General features: G+C 36.8%; 3 protein-coding genes across 4 annotated transcripts in view; 1 reads left to right on the top strand and 2 right to left on the bottom strand.

The window, feature by feature from the left end:
• Positions 1–715, bottom strand: part of LOC140925723 (5-oxoprolinase-like) — a 33,203-nt gene extending 32,488 nt beyond the window's left edge. Inside the window, exon 1 of the mRNA XM_073375616.1 lies at positions 554–715. Coding sequence (XP_073231717.1) covers positions 554–715 — 162 coding nt within the window. The remainder of the gene's footprint in view (positions 1–553) is intronic.
• Positions 716–977: 262 nt separating this feature from the next.
• LOC140926686 (uncharacterized protein F13E9.13, mitochondrial-like) lies at positions 978–8,336 on the top strand. Its single transcript, XM_073376399.1, has 4 exons — positions 978–1,123; positions 1,593–1,675; positions 2,574–2,908; positions 6,858–8,336. The coding sequence occupies exons 1-4, from the start codon at positions 1,033–1,035 to the stop codon at positions 7,174–7,176; spliced, it is 828 nt and encodes a 275-aa protein (XP_073232500.1). The 5' UTR covers positions 978–1,032; the 3' UTR covers positions 7,177–8,336.
• A 3,826-nt stretch (positions 8,337–12,162) lies between these two features.
• On the bottom strand, positions 12,163–13,972 carry LOC140927895 (uncharacterized). Of its 2 annotated transcripts, none has more exons than XM_073377595.1 (3): positions 13,731–13,972; positions 13,391–13,579; positions 12,163–13,129 (listed from the first exon to the last, which is right to left on the bottom strand). In XM_073377595.1, the coding sequence occupies exons 2-3, from the start codon at positions 13,518–13,520 to the stop codon at positions 12,648–12,650; spliced, it is 612 nt and encodes a 203-aa protein (XP_073233696.1). In that variant the 5' UTR covers positions 13,521–13,579; positions 13,731–13,972; the 3' UTR covers positions 12,163–12,647. The 2 variants fall into 2 exon arrangements, with proteins under 2 accessions (XP_073233696.1, XP_073233697.1); XM_073377596.1 differs by having other exon boundaries at positions 12,163–13,126.
• Between the last annotated feature and the right edge of the window lie 5,819 nt (positions 13,973–19,791).

Raw genomic sequence — 19,791 nt, 5'->3', positions numbered from 1 at the left:
GCAGTGTGCGGTCTACATTAAAGAACTATCTGATTCTGTGATGTCAAATACTTTACTCGATTTGTATGCACCGTGAAATAAAACAGGGTCATGATAAGGGTCACTAAATTGTCTTCAGCAAGTTAGCTAAATGAGAAGTTTGTTTCTTACAAGGAGCGCCAGAGTTTGAAGAGTTTGAAGGCCTCAGTGAAACACTTCTACTTAGTACACAAACTTTCCATACGTGACCCCCCCCCCCCCCCCCCCCGTGTCCTAGGGACCACAGAAAATGCCCCGGGAGGACTCTCATATAAAAGTGGCGGAGATGCTCGTCGTGTCGCTTAGGGGTGTAAACTATTGCAGATCTCGCTTAGGGTGTTCAAGACACAACGTCATTCAAGTGTCGCTTAGGGCCGTAAAAAACGCCGTTATGTATGTTTTGGTATGGTCTCCTTTAGCGGTCAGTTTAAGCTTGAACCACACCCACATTGGTCCCCTTTTAGGGGTTTAATTTGAATTTTCCGACGAGCATTCCCGTCACCCTCCCCCGGGGGAAATTCATGATTTGTCCTACCTGTTGCAGAATTCTTCGTATACCCTCTCTCGGAGCATCAGGATAAGCAGCATCTACAGAAAGCAGCTTCATAACCTTGATTTCTCCGTTTGAACATTCTGAAAAAATGTCCGTGAACGTGCCTCCTCTATCGATCGCAAACCTAAACTTGAGGCACGCCATTTTCTTGGAGACAGAAATTCACGGTTACATGAAGTGCATACACAGCGACAGGTCAGTGCTGCTGACTTGAATTGGCCGACGCATTGGCCATTCGGTGAGATCTACGTTTCTCGCAAACGATCGAAATCGGTAAGCAGATCTAGACTATTGAGGAACACATCTTATTCCCTTTGTTTCAGTTTATGATTTTCTGCGTGTCAGCTGCGAACAGTACTTGTTTTGGCGTAAAACCGGAAGTTCATTTTGGCATGCTTACTTCCGGTACTCTTAAGAAGGAAAGCGAGGCTGATTCAAATGCAGGAAGATCGACAAGAAACATGGCTGCAAATGCGATGGCCAAGTTTTCTCGAATATTTGGCCGCAAATCCTCTGTCGTGATAGGAATGATTCACGTACAAGCACTACCAGGTGATATAGCTAAGACGTTCGAACGTTTATTAGGGACCCAATCACTGAAAACAACGTTCGCTATATATGTAAACTTACCTACACTCAGCTACACTGTATAAACAACACATGGCGTTTGTTTCACCAGCTGCAGGTTTTAACCTCCATTTGAATTAAAAACAGGAAGCGGCATGAAGTTTGGAAAAAAAGTCACAGGTTGCTGATCTCCTGCCTAGCATTTCCTCGTGTTAATACTTTGGTCTAAAGCGTGAATTCAGAACTGTATATTTTAAGCTTTTAATACCGTATACACTGTATAAAATTGGCCTTTTCAAGACTTTTTATGCCATTCTGTAGTTGGGAAATAAGATTAAGATCGTAAAGGATATATTTCCTTTTTATAAATTCATTAAGGCTAACAGCAGACACTCTGAAACTCTTATTTTACTAGGCTTTCCCTTTGCCTAATGTTTTGTAATGGTCTATTTAGGCACCCCAAGAAATCACCTCTCAATGACAGAAATAATAAACATGGCTTGCAAGGATGCAACTCATTACAAAAATGCTGGTGTGGTAAGAATTTGCCTTTGTGATCTTGCATGAACTGTTTGAACTGTAGTTTGGAATCAGGCTCCGTGGTGGGAAAAATGACAAAAAAAAAAAATCAAGCAAAGCGAACCGAGCGTTAGTCTGGGGAGGAGAGCGGGCAGCACTGCCCTTCCCCCTCCCCAGTCCACAGCTCAACTTACTTTGCTAGTTGCTTTTGTTTTCTGTTCAGGTAAATCCGCGAAATCCTGTGAAATTCACAAAAACATGCAAAATACCGCGAAATTCGGTAGAAATCTTATCAAATACATGTCTGTACAGCATATTTGAAACTTATCTCAGCTATTGGGGCTATTTAATTGCAGCAAACTTGCAAATTTTTCTTGAAACTTCGTCTCTGAAACATGCAAACAACGTCCCGAAATTACCAGGTGTAGATTACGTTGCGAAAAACTGGGCACTAGCCATGATGTTGAAGGCTTTGCTATTGGTTCATTTCTGGAGCCTACTGTTGTTGAAAGAGCAAATTTTGACCTCTGTTAGAAAAACGTTAAAAACACTGGTCTGATCAGCGCAAAACCGATTGATTTCTAGCAAATTTGCCCTGAAAGTAACCACAAAATTGGCAGTTTTTTACTTATTGCTACTCAGCGGTGTTTGCCCTGAAAATTTCCGCAAAATTTGCCAATTTTTCCATGAATTTGTCCCTAAAAATCCTGCGAAATTTGACTTTTTTCTCCACAACCTATCAGAAGCCCTGCTGTATTTAGGATTGACTGTATGGGCTGTTGCCAAATTTTCATCAGACTGGATCACTTCAACCCCTGTAACCCTATACCCCAACTTTTGTCTTAAAAACGAGCCACAACAGTTGATCTGATCCAGGTCTCGTTGATGCCTAACTGTTTGTCTGTTATTTGAATAGGATGCCATAATGTTAGAGAACATGCATGACATCCCATATCTTAATCGACAAGTTGGATCAGAAATTGTGGCCTCTATGAGTGTTATATGTAATGAAGTCAAAAAAGAGGTGAAGAATTTGCCTTGTGGCGTGCAGATTTTAGCAGGAGCAAATAAGGAAGCACTTGCAGTGGCAAAAGCAGCTGGCTTGGATTTTATTCGTGCTGAAGGATTTGTATTCTCTCATATTGCTGATGAAGGAACAATGAACTCTGATGCTGGTGAAATTCTCAGATACAGGAAACAAATTGAGGCAGATGATGTTTTAGTGTTCACAGATATCAAGAAAAAGCACAGGTACATTTAAGAAGAGATTAGCTAGGCTATTTCTTTATCAATTAATTTTTATCGTTCTTGAGTCATCCAAGCTAGAAAAAATGTCCTCTAGGATAGCTGTAACAACAATTAGGAGAAAAACACATGTACAGTCGAACCTCCATGTGGAACCCAGCTAGTAAGCAACCACCTCCCATAAGTGATCACTTATTCAAAACACCAAAAGTTTCCCAGTGAAAACCTTATGGTTGGAACCTCTTGTAAACGACCACCTTTTGTAAGAGACTGGGACTACTTTTAAGGATGATGGTTTTAGAATTTGCCATTGTATTTAACCTCTTCTAAGCAAACACCTGATACAATAGTTTTCATTTTTATGTTCAGGGCATGTGCTACGCTACCCAGAGAAATGAGAAGAACTCTTAGAAACAACCTGGATTTCGTTCTTTACATTCTACTGTAACCGCATCACTCGAAGCTACCAATAGCTGGGCAGTGAACGTTGATCGTGCCCTTGTCAATGCCGTTGTCTTGTTAGACTTAAAAAAGGCTTTCGACACAGTTGATCATCATATCTTATTAATGAAATTACAATATTATGGATTACGTGGTTCCTGTCACGAATGGTTTACTTCGTATTTAAACAATCGTACCCAAACTTGCGAAATTAATTGCTCAATGTCAAACCCAAAATTAGTTACATGTGGTGTTCCCCAGGGAACAATTCTTGGACCTTTATTGTTTTTACTGTATATTAATGACCTACCTAATTGCTTGCATTTTTCACAACCTAGAATGTATGCCGATGACACCAGCCTAACCTATGCCAGCGCAGATTTAAAACTCATAAATGACTGCGTTAACGACGATTTAAACAAGGTGTATATATGGCTATCGGCTAACAAACTGACCCTTAACTTGACTAAAACTGAGTTTATGTTAGTTGGGTCGAGGCAGAAGCTATCAAAGCTTTCTGAAACTCCTTCTTTTATGATAAACGACCATCCCGTGATGCAAGTGTCAACGGCAAAATCTCTTGGAGTGCATATTGACCAAAACTTAAGCTGGGAATGCCACATACAGAGAATTTGTAAAAGATTGCTTCTGCTTTGGGTACAATTAAAAGAATACGACATCTTATTCCTTTCAATTTATTAATTAATGTTTACGAAAGTTTGATTCAACCGCATTTTGATTACTGTAATGTCGTATGGAGCAACTGTGGCATTGGTCTTTCCGATAAGCTGCAGAGGCTCCAAAATCGTGCAGCCCGTATTCTAATGTCCGCTAATTCTGATTGTAATGTGGACGATTTGTTCCTGGCACTTGGTTGGCGTAAGCTTAAACACCAAAGACAAGTATCGACAGCTATTATGATGTATAAAATCGTACATGGGATGACTCCCGACTATCTAACATCTAAATTTGTATCTCGTGACAAAATAACTTCTTATCGATTGAGGAATACTGAAAATAAATTTGTCCTTCCACTGCCCCGTACCAATTATTTAAAGAAAAGTTTCTCCTATAGCGGAGCTAAGTTGTGGAACAGCCTATCCCATGATTTAAGATCTGCAGATTCTCTACATGATTTTAAACGCAAACTGTGTCGCAGCAGTTTTGAATGAGATCATACATTAATACAGTTTTACACGGCATCCTTGAAAAGCAGCTTTTATTTGTAAATAGCTAGGTAGTTAAATTTTATGAATATATTTTGAATTAGAGTTAGTTTAGGTAGGTATAATAGATCTTAGATTTTTTGTACATGCTGAAGGAATTTTAACCGTGTTTAAGGTGACTCGACCCAGTTTTTTTTAGGAGGTACCATCCTACTTTGAAGCTCTCTGGTATCCCCACCTTTACTTTTATCGTAAGTCTAACACATAGAATGGATAACATATAGATCAATCTACAATATAACATAAAATTTTTGGCAATCGGAGTAAATGTCACGTGGTTAGAATGCCACGCCCCTTTGAGGTCTGAGTCGAAAATCTGCTGTTGCCGGCATTTTTTCGTGAAAATCTCTCGGCTTCACATAGTGCGCATTAGTGCCTTGCGCTGAACAGAGTTTCACCAAAATTGCAAAGACCCAATTCGAGAAATTCAGCGGTTTCCAAATTTAGGTCATAATTTATGCAAAAATGATAAGCAAACTTTACACGGATTATATCTAATAAACTATGAGATTCATCTCTGTATTTTGGACATCCTTATAACAGATGGGTCCTTGCAAGTCAGCAAAACGCTTAAGGGCCTTGTAGATGGGCGCGATTTTGAGCAAAGCAAACATATAGAAATTATAGTTTTCGCTATTTGTTGACGTTTGTCAGCGTTTAAGAGTCAATCTCACGAAAAAAGCATTTTCTTAAAAATTCGTAGTTTTTTTTCCTTCAAATTTTTTCAGGGCCACAATTGATTAACTAACTACCCGGACTCTGAATTTCATGGTCATTGAAAAACTGTGACATTACCTTCTATAAGCCCAAACTTGAGTAAACGTTGAAGATTTTTAGCGTTTTGGCTGAGTTTGTGCTTTGGGAGTTGTCTATTGTTTCTAGTCTGTCATTATACAGCATTCTTGTTCAGCACGCGTGCAATGACCACGCTTGGCTGACTTCCGAATGCTCACCGAGATATTCCCATCACGAGTTGGTTTAATTATTGGCTTGCATTAAACCTATGAAAAAAATGATATTTTTGTAATAGTAAGTAGATTTACTGTGTAGCACTTCTTGATTTTTTGCAAAGGCACAAGAAGCACGAGAATTGATTAAAAATTGTTAGTTAAACCTGTATGTATCGCGCGATGGCCTGTCTCACTGTACCGAAAATTATTATATCTCGGTGAGCATTCGGAAGTCAGCCAAGCGCGGTCATTGCACGCGTGCTGAACAAGAATGCTGTATCATGACAGACTAGAAACAATAGACAACTCCCAAAGCACAAAATCAGCCAAAACGCTAAAAATCTTCAATGTTTACTCAAGTTTGGGCTTATAGAAGATAATGTCACAGTTTTTCAACGACCATGAAATTCAGAGTCCGGGTAGTTAGTTAATCAATTGTGGCCCTGAAAAAATTTGAAGGAAAAAAAACTACGAATTTTTAAGAAAATGCTTTTTTCGTGAGAAGGACTCTTAAACGCTGACAAACGTCAACAAATAGCGAAAACTATAATTTTTATATGTTTGCTTTGCTCAAAATCGCGCGCATTTACAAGGCCCTAAAGCGTTTTGCTGACTTGCAAGGACCCATCTGTTATAACGATGCCCAAAATAAAGGGATGAATCTCATAGTTTATTAGATATAATCCGTGTAAAGTTTGCTTATCATTTTTGCATAAATTATGACCTAAATTTGGAAACCGCTGAGTTTCTCGAATTGGGTCTTTGCGAATTTGGTGAAACTCTGTTCAGCGCAAGGCACTAATGCACACTATGTGTAGCCGAGAGATTTTCACGAAAAAATGCCGGCAACAGCAGATTTTCTACTCAGACCTCAAAGGGGCGTGGCATTATAACCACGTGACATTTACTCCGATCGTCAAAAATTTTATGTTATATTGTAGATTGATCTATATGTTATCCATTCTATGTGTTAGACTTATGATAAAAGTAAAGGTGGGGATACCAGAGAGCTTCAAAGTAGGATGGTACCCCCCAAAAAAAACTGGGTCGAGTCACCTTAAATAAAGTTATCTGTCTATCTATCTATCTATCTGGATTTACATATGTTGTAAAATTTCCGAAAAAGTAGATGTGTCCGGACTTCTCCACCTCACATTGTTTTCAGAGCTCAAACATAACCTCTTTGTCTTCTGCTGGGTCATGTTTGTTCCTTACAATAATACTTATACTGCCTCCATAGCAAGATATCAAGTTGCAAGATAATAATAAATTATTAATAACAATAATTTGTTATAATAATAACAATAACATTGGTTTTTATTATAATTTTTTTCATAGCTCACACTATCTTACTTCTGACATTAATATTATGGAGACAGCTCAGGCTGCTGAGTTTTTTCTTTCTGATGGAGTAGTCCTGACAGGGAAGACAACAGGGGAAGCCACAAGCTTAAAGGAAGTGCAGTGTGTTAAGGAGTCAGTCAATATTCCTGTTCTGATTGGTTCAGGAGTAGACGATGGTAATATGGGACAATACCTTGGAGCAAATGCTATGATTGTTGGGTCACACTTCAAAGAGGATGGTAATTGGTCAAATCCAGTCTGCTTTGACAGGGTGCGCAGTTTTATGTCAAAGATAGAACGAATAAGAAAATAGGTAACAAATAATAATGAGACTGACTAATTTATTACATTACTCCCAAAAATTTTCGTGAGTACCATTGCAAAAGTTGATTCTCACAAAAAGAACACCAAGTGATCAAAATTAGCATATGTAATCAAATGGTGACGAGTGAAATTAGAGAATAATTTATTGCACATTTTGTCCAAATCCTAATAATTTCCCCTGCCTAAAGGCTCAGGAAATTACCGTATCAGGATTTAGACAAAATACTATTTGATTAATATCAAAATTAAATATTAAATTATATTATTAAATATTAATATTACTATTAACATCATGGGTGACGAATTACATTAGCAATCAAGGATTTTTCACGGCATATTTATCCTGGATCATATCGTGCCAAAATTAAGGAGTAACTCGTCACCTATGATATTAAAATTGTGAAATTTAATATGAATAATATAATTTTTTAATAAATTATCTGAAAAGTTATCCAAATTTTAAAATAAGTCCTGCAGTTTGCCTGTTTTGCCAGCCATTAAATTGTAAGATATTAAAATAATACTTTAAATGACAGTACATTTTTCTACTCCTGTTTCACCATCTTAATTATTTGAAACCTGTTGCTCTACCATCACACTTTATCTGTTGTTTTTTGCTCTAGTCTTTACGAGATATTCATTCCCTTTGCCAATTTTGTATTTTCAACATTATGATGTTAATAATAATATGGCAAAATACGGCTTTAGTACATGCATGAAAATATGAGTACAAACAGAATTTAAATTTCTACAGTCAGTTTAAAGGAGGAATACAAAAATTAAAACAGATTAAAGGCAGCACTATCATCTACATAAACCATTATTTACTATTCTTTACAATTTATAATATTCTTTTCTGTGGATCATTCTCCTTTAAATAATACATGTAGCAACTTACCAGGAAAACAGTGCTGTCATATATTTATTAACACTGCAAATAATTGACTATGTACTGTAGTAAAGGGAAGAAAATTTTAGGTTCAGTGTCCTTTTGTATGCTGTCTTCTAAGTTCTTATATAGCTTAATCATAGTTGTTTAGTTAGAAACTTTTTCACCAATGCAAGTCTATTAATTGTACAGTACTTACTCTGTATTTATTGAAATAACACTGAATTAATATTCATTTGGTAGTAATAATTATAGTAACAAATAAAATAAATTATATGGCAAATGATTTAAAATGATCAGTGGCATTTTAATGGCAGAGGTCAAATTTGATTTCACTCTAATTTTGATTTAACCTACAAATTAAGAGATTAGTACGTCTGTATATGTGTAATCAAATGTTGACACGTAAAAATTAGCAAATAATTTTACACAAGTTTTGTCCAAATTCTGATATTTTCCCAATTTGATGTGCTCTCTTATGATCAGGTGTTTAGGTTTACTAAATCATCTTTTAATGCCCTGACATCTTCATTCATAGTATCAACAAACTTTGCCGCCATCTTGGCAGTGACACATAAGGAATGTTGCCATGGCAATTTTGTAATTTCTCATGTGTAATTACAAATTAGTATGTGTAATCAAATGGTGACGAGTGAAATTAGGGAATAATTTCATGCACGTTTTGTCCAAATCCTTATAATTATTAGGATTTGGACAAAACGCAAGTGAAATTATTCGCTAATTTCACGAGTATACCATTTGATTACCTATTAATATCATGGATGACGAATTACGTTAGCAATCGCGGATTTTTGACTTGTTTATCCTGGATCGTATCGATGGATCGTGAACTCCACTCTCTCAAACATTTAGAGCTAAAATTTGGCTTAAGTTTTCAGAATTTTTCCACAACATACCTCTAACAATCCTTCTTGATGTGCTCTTTCGTGTGTTCAGGTTTTCTAAAGCGTCTTTTTATGCCCCAACATCTTCATTCATGACATTTTAAAACTTCGTCGCCATCTTGACACGGAGACGTACGGCAGGTTGCCATGGCAATTTGGTAATTTCACATGTAAAATTACAAATTAACGCTGAAATTTCGCGCCAAAATTAAGGAGTAATTTGTCACCTATTATATTAGTATATAGGTGATAGCATGATTAGTTGTGATATTAATATTTTTGGCATAAATACCATGAGTGATATTTCAAATTGTCAAATTTCTCATGCGAGTCCGAGAAAATGAATGTCAAATTTCACAATAATTGTGAAAACACAGGTAAATTTCTGAAAATCTCATGTGTAAGATGCAATTTTGTGAAATTTGACATTCATTTTCTTGGCGTCCCATAAGAAATTTTGTTTGGTGTTATTACAGATGACTAATTACATCTTTAGCCCTTGAAAAATGCAAAAAAGAATGCAATAATTATGCATGTTTAAATTATTCTGGTACAAGGTTTTAGTCCACTGAAACTTTAAATTTCTCAATTTCCTGGTGGATTCCGTCTTAAAGCTTTGTTCATGATGCACTGCAAACATATGGGTAAGATTGAATAAGATTTGACCAAAATGAAAAAATTTCAGTGGCTAAATTTGAAAAAAAAAATCAGGACTTTACTCCATTTTCCAGACTTTTTCCAGGTCTGGAAAATTGCTGGGCAAATTTCGAGACTTTTTGAACCATACATACTTCCATTTCAACCGGAGAGTGTTAATTCCCCCTTCCATTAAATACAACCTCACTTTCTGGATCTGCTTCTTAAAGCAGCCCCATAAAACCTCTTGATTTTGACATGACACAAGTTTAGAACATTCTTTTGGCTAAGATTTATAAGCCTCTAAGGACCCTTAGCTTCCTAGATGAAAATGGGGTCCATTAGCCATGAGATACAGACGTCAAAGCCCCAAAAAGCAATATTTCATTACTATAAAAACGACAATAAGTATGACTTTTATAGTAAATTTACCATTTTTTACACCCAGCAAGTTACATGGTTGTTTGTTTGACAACCAATGATTAATGAGGTCCTGCTACAGTAAAATTCTGACAAGCAATATGGCCTTAAAACAGCGTCATAGGACAGCAGAAATAGCGGCAAACGACACAAAGATGGGTTGAAACTGCCACCTTGACAGAGAAAAGCACAAATACAACTTAGTAAGATGCCAACAACAGCATTGCTTCCTCCCCAACACACAAAAACGTCACGTTTTGAAATTCAGACAAGGGACATACATTGAACCTACCTAAGAGAGGGTGGTAAAGGGGGGTCTAGATCATGTTTCATGGGATGGTCATTTCACAATTCACGAAAAATAAAACTCAGAAAATTCAGAGTTGATGAAAAATCATGGTTCATGAAAAACCTTGTTTCAAGGAAAATAATTTTGCAAAATCAAGCTTCACTATAAAAATTACAACTGACGAGGAATAATCAGCCAATAATTAAGCGGAAAAAAAGGGCTGATCACGAGTCATGAAAATACCCTTTACCACCCTCCTAAGAGGGCCTCGTTAATTACTCCTTTGGATCCTCTTCCCCTGTAAAGTTCATTTATGTTTGTTTAGGAAAATCTTGATGGAAACCTTCTGCACAGATTTTGGAATGCACCCTGCAGGGCCTTGTGAGTTTTATAGATTTGCCACACATACAGTCAGGTCCATGTTAAATTATTGATGGGCACCTCTTTTTATCGCTGCTATTTTTAGTCATTTTTCTCAACTTTCTATGAAGTAGGCTCGTGGGACTTGCAATCAACAGTGCTGTCTTCAAAATAGTTATTGTAAAAGTGTTTTTCAGGTTGTTTTATTCATTTGAATATTTTTACCATTGGTTAGTTAGAGTTGCAGTTACCTAATAGACATTACCAGTGTTTTAAGTCAGTCATTTGTATTACCCTATCATTATCATAGTGCTCATTTTTCAGGGCATTATCACTAAAACACAATCATTTTATAATATTTTTCCTTTGTGGTAAAGACACCACTAAGGGTTATAAGGATTATAAATACCAGTATATACAATATTTATGTCAATAAGAATATTTGGCTGGATTTGAAACTTAATTCTAAGAGCTTTTGTAGGCCACTAATGACTGTTAAAAACATATGTAGTATTAACTGGGTAAGTAGTGTTCAGTCTTTTCAAGACAAACAAAAAACATGTTAATATAATTATCATAAATGACAGTATAATTTTGGAAATGATGCAAAGATACAGATGTGGTTTATGAAATTCAATAATACAAGTAGTTGGTTTACCTTGCTTAAATAACAGCAAACATAACTGAAATTTTAACAAGGTAAGAAAATTGCTGATTCAAATGATAATGTTCTTGTGTCTTAAATTATTTAATTGAGCAAGAAAACCCTCTTTGACAGTGTTTCTAGTGAGCTGGATTTATTATTTTAAGATAAATTAACTCTTTGATAACTGAAACTCTACTCCCTTGTTCTTTCACTAGGTTTATTCAGCATATAGTTCATTTAAAAATAAAATTTAGATAACCTTAGTATTGTTGCTTTTAATATTATAATAAATTATAATATTTTCCCAGTATATATTCATATGCCTACAGCCACAGAAAGCATGGACTGCTGTCGGTTTTGGACACCGTTTCGGTCTATCTTAGTATAGTGGTGTTAATGTTTATTTTTGTGGCAGGCTCAAGGAGGTATGATCAATTAAGGCTAGTCTATCATGTATTTAAAGTCTTTGAAATATTACCGTAAAAAATTGTAAACTAGTTGTTACTTAGGTGTAATTCGAACATATTACTTCCAGGAAAATGTCAAACCCGTAGGAAAATATTTTTTGGCAAAATTTGTTTATAGCTAAGTCTGATGTGCACTAATAACATGATTTCATTGGCGTTTTTGCGGGTAAACATATACCACCCACTAAAATTGCCAATATTTTGAATTCAAGCCAAATCTGTGTCATATTTGGTACAATTTTGCTGTAATTCAATCGCTAATGAAATAAATTTTTATCCCCGTAACAGCAGAAGATGGCCAGGTTTGTCATTCAATTGACAACACTATTACCTGTTGTTCGGAAATTCAAGATAAAAACAAACTGTTTGAAATTCCTTTATTCAAATCTCACGATATCCTAAATAAAAAGTTCTATTCATTCACAATGTATGAGTCATGTCATGAAATTTGATTTCTTTTCCTCTTATATTTTAAAAATTGTTTTATACTTTTTTTGTCTTTTTCTCGTATAGGAAAAATAAAATCGACAATTTACAATAGTCTTCTAAGAATATATATCATAGTACATAAATTAAGTTGCATAGCTGGAAGATGTTCTCTCCTCATGCTATCTAAGAAATTGAACCCTGTATTTGGCTGCAAGGATCACGTTAAGTTAGAATCCTCCTTTAACAAGGAGAAAGTACTACTTTGGAAAAAAGAAAGACACACACGGCAAAACTAGTTCTAACCTCTGCAATAATATAAATAAGAAAGGTTTAAATATTTACATATTGGACTTAGACCTCACTGTATAATCCCGTAGCGTCGCCCTAGCCCTCGAATTTTAATTATTTTACAGCGAAGGTCAGCAACCTCTTTTGCCGTGAACTCCTATATGTTTTCCTAACATTCTATTACGCTTCTTATTTCGCTTACTTCTAGAATTGTTTTGAAAATGAACCATGTTCTGTTTTTTTAAGTTCTTTTTGTTCGGTCGAATGCTTCCCTGTTTCGGCGGTTCGGTTTGCCTCCTCTTCTCAATCATTTCGAGCTGCGCTTGAAATTGGACGGTTCGCCGCGGCTCTCGTCTTTCTACCTCGGCTCGTTCCTCGGTCCTCTGGGCGCTTGTGCTTCTGGAAGACGAGGAAGGAGAAGGAGACGGCTGTCTAACACCTGCCCCGTACACAGACATACTCGGATGCTCTATCAGCAAATCTTCCATCGGGCTCGACTCCAAAGCTTCGGGGGAAAGCCCGCTCGCTTCAAAACACGGCGGTGGGGTAACATACCAGCTTTCTTCCAACTCAATTTGGCACTTAAGCTTCGAAGCCTCCTTTCCATCTCCTGCTTAAAGAAATATATTAACTCAGCGATTCTGTAAGATAAGAAAAGTCTTTGGCGCAAATTACAAAATATTATGTAACTGTGGCGCAACCCAGATAGTATGCACCTTAGTTCGTGACGAAATACGTGCACATCGATCGATTTCCCGAATTAATTTTTATGTACCAAAGGAAAAATTGCTCTAGCTCGGGCCTTGCACTTCCTGCTGGAGAAATTCGATTACATATTTGCAAAAGTTGGCACTGAAAACAGGAAGCTTTTTACCGCTAATTTTATTTTCCAGAAGGTCCACCAAAATCCAGTCGTCATCGCTTTGGGTGTCGTCTACAGAACAACCTGGGACAATTTGTTCATCTACTTCGCCCCAAATGTAGCTCGAAATTGTCGTCCACATTTTGAAAAATTCTTTTTAGACCAGTAATATTCAATGGACTTGAAGTAATGCTGCTTTTGCTGTAAGAAAAATAGAAAAAAATAAATAAATAAATTAGATATGTGAAAGGAACGAACCATTTGGCAGTACAGAAAATACACCTAACACCACAGCATTTGCTGCCTCTCTTCTCGTTCTTATCAGAGAACTCCTATTTTTATATTAACTTACCTTTCCTGTTAACCCTAGAATGAGGTTTTAGCCCGCCAAAATTCGTTAGTATTGCTAGCTCTTGAAAATTCCGGTTGCCGCCAAGAAATTTTAAGACAGGCTCGCTTATCGTTTTCTGAAGAATATGTTTAAACCTTTGGGAAAAATAAAAGCTTGATACACTCTAATGTGCGCTGATTGAAGACAGACTTGCTAGGGACAGTCTTTCAGTTCCTTTGGAGGATGAAACAGCAAAACAGCGTTGGCAATGCAAACACAGAGCTTGGCCGAAGCGGAGAAAATTATCGTTTGGGAAAACTCAATGTTTTTGTTGACATTCTGTCAGGGTGGTGACGTTACCAATCAAATTCAAGTCTATTGTCTATCCGCCATATATGGAAAACAACGCAATAACCGAGCACGTGATTTTCCCGTGCACTGTAACCTGTCCCGGGTTCTTGGAGCTCCAAAAATGCGATCAAGCAGTTATCAGCGGTGATTACAGCGATCTGTTTCAAGTTTTTCTATTGTATTTCGTTTTGTTATGCTACATATCTTATTTTCTGTCTGTTAAGTCAAAGGCCCGAAATGTCCACGGGATTCTAAACGAGCGGAAACATGTGATTTTCCCCTTTGTTCAGAGTCCTCAAGGCAGTCAAAGGTAAGACTTTATTCATTCCTTTCGCTATAAAGTTTAAACTCAAGGGTAATATTTAAGCTTATGACTTGAAAGTCCATTAATTTTTTATTGAAGAGAACGAAATCTAGGTGGGATCAATTATGTTCAAGTCCAAAGGTCATCACTTTTTTGCATGATCATCTATGCATATTAGTTTGCGTGCGCGTGGCGGGCGATGAAACACAATCAGTCTCCAATTTCAAAATAATGTAAACTTTTAAAATGTGAAAATACTTCCCTAACTAACGGGGCAAACTGTTTTTGACAAGTTTACGTCTCGTGATAAACTCGTGAAAATTCATCAACACAATCTAGTATTCGTTTAAGAGCAAACTTTAAATAATCTTTGCAGATGACAACCTTTGGCCTTGGAGGCACTTTTTATATGAGGTTTGGGACTGAATTCGTCTGGAGATTGGAGGCTAATTGCCAAATATTTTAATTGGCGGTGAGTAGTCTGTAGAGAGTAAGTTAGTTTAATATCATAATCTGGTATGGATTTGTCTTGAAAGCATGGTAAAATCAACAGCAAAAAGAATTGGACAGTGATTATTGAATTGCAAAAATTTAGGTGTAGACCCCTTGGATTTGTTTTGAAAACATAGTAAAAATCAGCGAGTATCCTGTTTTTATCGTCCACACGATTCTGGATTCACAGCGTATTCAAAAGTTTCCACTCTGGAGAGTAGATAAAAAAAATTGCAAATTTGTCTGCCGGATTCATCAGATATATGTGGTTGGAAGCCAAATCTGCAGAGAAAAAGTTGAGGATTAAAAAACATCTGGAAACGTGTGGACGGGGCCTAAGATTTTTACTTTCAAGTGGAATCTCTACATACACCCCTTTTGCTTTCAACTGTCAGTTGAAAGCTAAAGACTGTTCAAGCTCTAGTTCTTTTCAAATAATTCCTAGAAAGCTAGGGGCGAGGATTCTGGGGCCAATTCTCTAGGGGTAAGTTGAAAGTCCATCTGGTTCTTTTTAAAAAGTCAGTTACTATAAATGACCTTATAGACACCCATGCCACTCCCAAATATATGCCTCTTATCTGGTAAATGCCCCCTCTATGCTGTTAACATAATATTAGATGCTTCTCTCAAATTAACACCCTCTGTATAACACCCGCCCCCAATGAGAATTCAAATCCAAATCATTCAATATAATTATGGTATGTTAAACTATTTATGCTGTTTTTAATTGCTTGCCTCAAAATTTGAAATCACAGAACTTCATGGATGCCACAATTCTTTTGTTTCTATTATTTTTTTGACAGTTTGAGTTGGAAAGGACACTTCAACAGTACTCAACCTTATTGGAAAATGCAGAATTAAGCTGAAGATCTCACTGCATCAATGCTTGCACACAGATAGGTTGGTGAGTGCCTTTTAAGATTTTCAGTTATTTAGTTATGCATGATCAGTAGGATGTAAACTGAAATAATTATGTAAAGAAAAATTATCTTTTAGTATTGTCAAGTTTTGTTTCTGTATTTGTAACTGTCTTGGTCACAACCACATACATGTACGGTCAACTCTCTCATAATTAACCACCCGTGGTGCACGAGAAAGTGCAGGGGCACTTTGGTAGACAGTATCCTCCTACATATACTGAAAACACTGTTCAGGCTATCCTGAGTACTTCTTAGATCTCTAGAAATGCATTCTAAGCGGTACCATAAAATTTGCATCTGTTCAGTCATCCTAAGGGAACTTGAGGGCTTCAATATTATTTTCCTGAAAATTTTAGATGCAATTTATTGTATTACGAAAAAGGGAATTTTTCTGATTCCTCTCTCCATCACACTTTTCAATCAAAAAATTTAGGTTTCTTTTTTTCTGGGGAGTGCAATGTGAAAAATTAAACTTCAGAAAATCGTAGGGAATTTATTAGATGAGCTTCGAAAATTGTACATGAATATAACGGTCATCTAGAAATTTTTAACGGTCCTCAAGTAATATTATAGAAAATTTTAGGCAATATTTTGCTCCTCCGAACAGATATTTTACAGAAAACAGTCGTTGGGTGCCCCTGAAAGTGGTTGCTTACGGGAGGTGGTCGTGTGCAGGAAAAATCAAGAAAATAAGCTCAAAATGAAGTGATTAACATAATTGCATAAAGTTAGAGCGGTTTTCATTTGAGTGTCGAAAAGTAATTGGTTTTGCACTTTCTACACGATGCGATTGGCTTAAAAGACTCGCGCCACCTTTTCATCCAATCAGAAGTAAAACCAAAGCCAATTGTGACGCGCTCGCATGCATTTTCCCGCGCTTTGTGTCAGCCACATGTAATTACTTCGAGTTTTGATTGGTTCAATGTATTGTCTGTGTCCTATGTGATTGGCCAGAGTAATTACTTTGGTTTTGGTTTTACGACACTCAAACGAAAACCACTCTATTACCTTGGAAGCTAAAATTAGGCAAATTGACAACTGACAATAATATTTCACATCGAATAGTGCTTGGAACTGTTGAAACTTTGTACATTTTGCATCAGTTTAACAATCCACTTTTTTCCCTGCAGACAGCTATTGTAAAATTGTTTTTAATGGTATTTGAAGAAAAATTTTGTAGGCGAAACTGTGGAAAGGGTTGATATTCTGTCTTAGAATAGCTGGTATTTACTGGAATTAGCTTTCGTCTGATATAAGGAAAAATGCAGATCAAGAAGGGTGTTATTTGATGAGACCAAGCCAAGGTGTGGATAACATTATTTGATAGTGTGACCCTTTCAGCATCTGGAATGGATTTTTACCTACAATATTTCTACCTCCTCTTTTGCCAAGGAAAGAAAGTAAGAGATCAATAAATTATGCAATGTACAGTGTATCTATTGCACTTTTATGGTAAGGCATTGGCAAATTGATGGTTCAACATAGCGGTGAGACAATTTGTTGGGACCTCAGAAAAGGTTACTGTGACCACTAAATACAGGTCAGGGAGATGATTCACTGGACGTAAGAAAAACATAATTGATCACTAATAATAGAGGTTGACCTCTAAATACAGGTTTCCTTAATATAGGTTTGACTGATGTTATACTATAGCTAAAAGTAATGTTTTGGTACACAGGCTACCCTAGCTCCCAACTTGTGCGGATAGTGTGTTATGTTTTTAATATTGCTACATTGGCATACTGAGTTAGCATGTACACGCACACTGAATGTTGCAGTTTTTGCCTTTCTCCTAGCCTGCGAGCAAGCTCTCCTATTTGGGCGAGTCTCGCGAGAAAGCGTGAGGCACACTTCGCTGGCCCAAATAGGAGAGCTTGCTTGCAGGCTACCTTTCTCCTAGATTCCAAATGACTTGGTGCCCTCGACAGCTAGCTATCAGTGATTTCCCCTGCAGCACTGTCAGTCAGGAATCTAGGACTCCTATAAGTCCTCTTAAGCTAGGTGACACTACTATTACATGTTCCAAGCCCATTCCAGCCAAAAAATGCACCGAGGCATATTAAGGATTTGGTGACTTTTCCTCCATCAGTTTTTTGGTTGAGTAAAGAGATTGACAGATCAAGCTTATCTACGCTCCTAGCTGGCTTACAGAGATTAAACACTTTTCGTCTGATTTTACAATCTTCTACCCCCCTCTCCCTCCTCCAGGAGAGTGCACTTCTGGCACATATTTTTCTGTTATTGACCATGAATGGTCCCTTACCTGCTGACCTAAATTTCAGGGTGAACACTTTGACATCATGGCCTTAAAGAGTTCTCGTAAAACACTTGTATCAATATCTAGACTAGTCTACACACATTTCCCCTATAATTGACTGAGGAAATAATTTTTTTTAAATATCTTCTCTCCTCACAGATAAGTCTGACTGGTTTTTGCTTGTCCTTTTCAGATTTCATTGATCTGCTAAGAAGCATAAATTAAAGTGACAAAATTTTTTTAAATAATAGAAGTAGTGAAAGTTTATCTTGCAGACACCAAAATTTAATATATCTACCAATCGTGTTATTTTCAAGACGTCTTGAAAGCTTGCATTTGATATTTGGAAAGTAGGAAAATTTTAAATGAGTAAGGTTACTAAGTATTTTGTAATGATGGTAAAAAATCTCCGATGAGTTTGATAGACGTAATAAATCATCATTATCATCAACTTCATCATTCGGCCTTTTCGGTTGGGATGCTCTGAAATATGATCTTGTTCCACGCATTCCTGTCCGATATCGTGTTCGCAAGATCCTCCCTGTCAATTCCGGAACACCTCGAGATCATTTCCCTTGAATGAACAAGGCCACTTGGTTTCCATAGAAAAATAGACTGAATGATCTCACCCTTTGTTCGTTAGCAATGACCGATAAAGAATAAAGATGGAGCAATAGCAAAAACTGTTTTAAGTCAATTCAACTGCTAGTTTTTCAATTTACTACCGTTTTTATCAGTTCTTTTTGTGTCGTTTTGAACTATTTTTTTTTTAATATAAGTTAATTTGTTTTAGAATGGCACATTTTCCATATTGTAAATTTAAGGCTCTTTTCAATAAATTTGTCTTTTTTTGCAAATTCACAACAGTTGCTATACTTTTAGATAAGAGTATAAACTTTTTGATCAATCGATTTTAATATTCGTTTTTTTTCTCACTTACTGCGTCATGACGTCCAATCTGTATATTGCAGTGTTTCAATAAATGAATTGTTTTTACCTAAATCTACTTGTTTTGTTTTTTCGATTCTTTAATTGCATAGCTTACTGTAACGTCGGACAAAACCCTTGAAATGCCAACGACATTCTCGTCCCCAGAGCCCGTCGTTTCTTGGTCACGTGGTCGGGACGGTTACAAATTAAGCCGAATGGCTCTGCGGACGAGAATAAGCCACCGGGTGTAATCCTGGACTGGTGTTGCTTCAGGTGTTGCTCAATGTTACCCAAAACAACATAGAGAGGAGAAGAAAATGGTCATTTATTTAGCGACGGTTTGCATTTTTGTCTGGATACAGGAAAACGGATGAAAAATGTTATTTTCGTTATACAGTCAAACCTCCCGTAAGCGACCACCCAAAATTCAAAGACTGGTCGCTTACGGGAGGTGGTCGTCGTTTACAAGAATCGAACCGCAAGGGGGTCGCTTCCGAGAAGAGGTCCTGGCACATCTACTTTTTAGAAGATAATTTATTGCGTGCAATGTCTAAGTTAGGATACGTGTAGTTCCATTTTGTCACTAAAATTCTTCGTATATTCTAAGTAACATAGTGCACACAACGAAAATAGAGATAAAAGACTGAGTCGAGTGGTCGATTACAAAAGGTTAAAAACAATGGAAAATCATAAATCGTCAGGCGCAAAAAGTGGTCGCGGTCGCTTACTAGAGGTTCTAACTGTAAGGCTTTGCTTGCGAAAATTTTGGTGTTTTGGATTGGCGGTCGCTAACGAGAGGTGGTCGCACATGGAGGTTCGACTGTATGT

Source organism: Porites lutea, chromosome 2 (genome assembly GCF_958299795.1).
Source record: "Porites lutea chromosome 2, jaPorLute2.1, whole genome shotgun sequence".
NCBI classification, from domain to species: Eukaryota; Metazoa; Cnidaria; class Anthozoa; order Scleractinia; family Poritidae; genus Porites; species Porites lutea.
The sequence above is the reverse complement of the archived record's forward strand: the minus strand, read 5'-3'. Positions and strand labels throughout refer to the sequence as shown.

Coding starts and splice junctions, on each gene's coding strand:
- LOC140926686 (XM_073376399.1), top strand. CDS start 1,033: ATGGCTGCAAATGCGATGGCCAAGTTTTCTCGAATATTTGGCCGCAAA. Junction 1,676..2,573: donor ATTACAAAAATGCTGGTGTG/GTAAGAATTTGC, acceptor TTATTTGAATAG/GATGCCATAATGTTAGAGAA. Junction 2,909..6,857: donor GATATCAAGAAAAAGCACAG/GTACATTTAAGA, acceptor TTTTTTTCATAG/CTCACACTATCTTACTTCTG.
- LOC140927895 (XM_073377595.1), bottom strand. CDS start 13,520: ATGTGGACGACAATTTCGAGCTACATTTGGGGCGAAGTAGATGAACAA. Junction 13,130..13,390: donor TCTGGAAAATAAAATTAGCG/GTAAAAAGCTTC, acceptor TATTTCTTTAAG/CAGGAGATGGAAAGGAGGCT.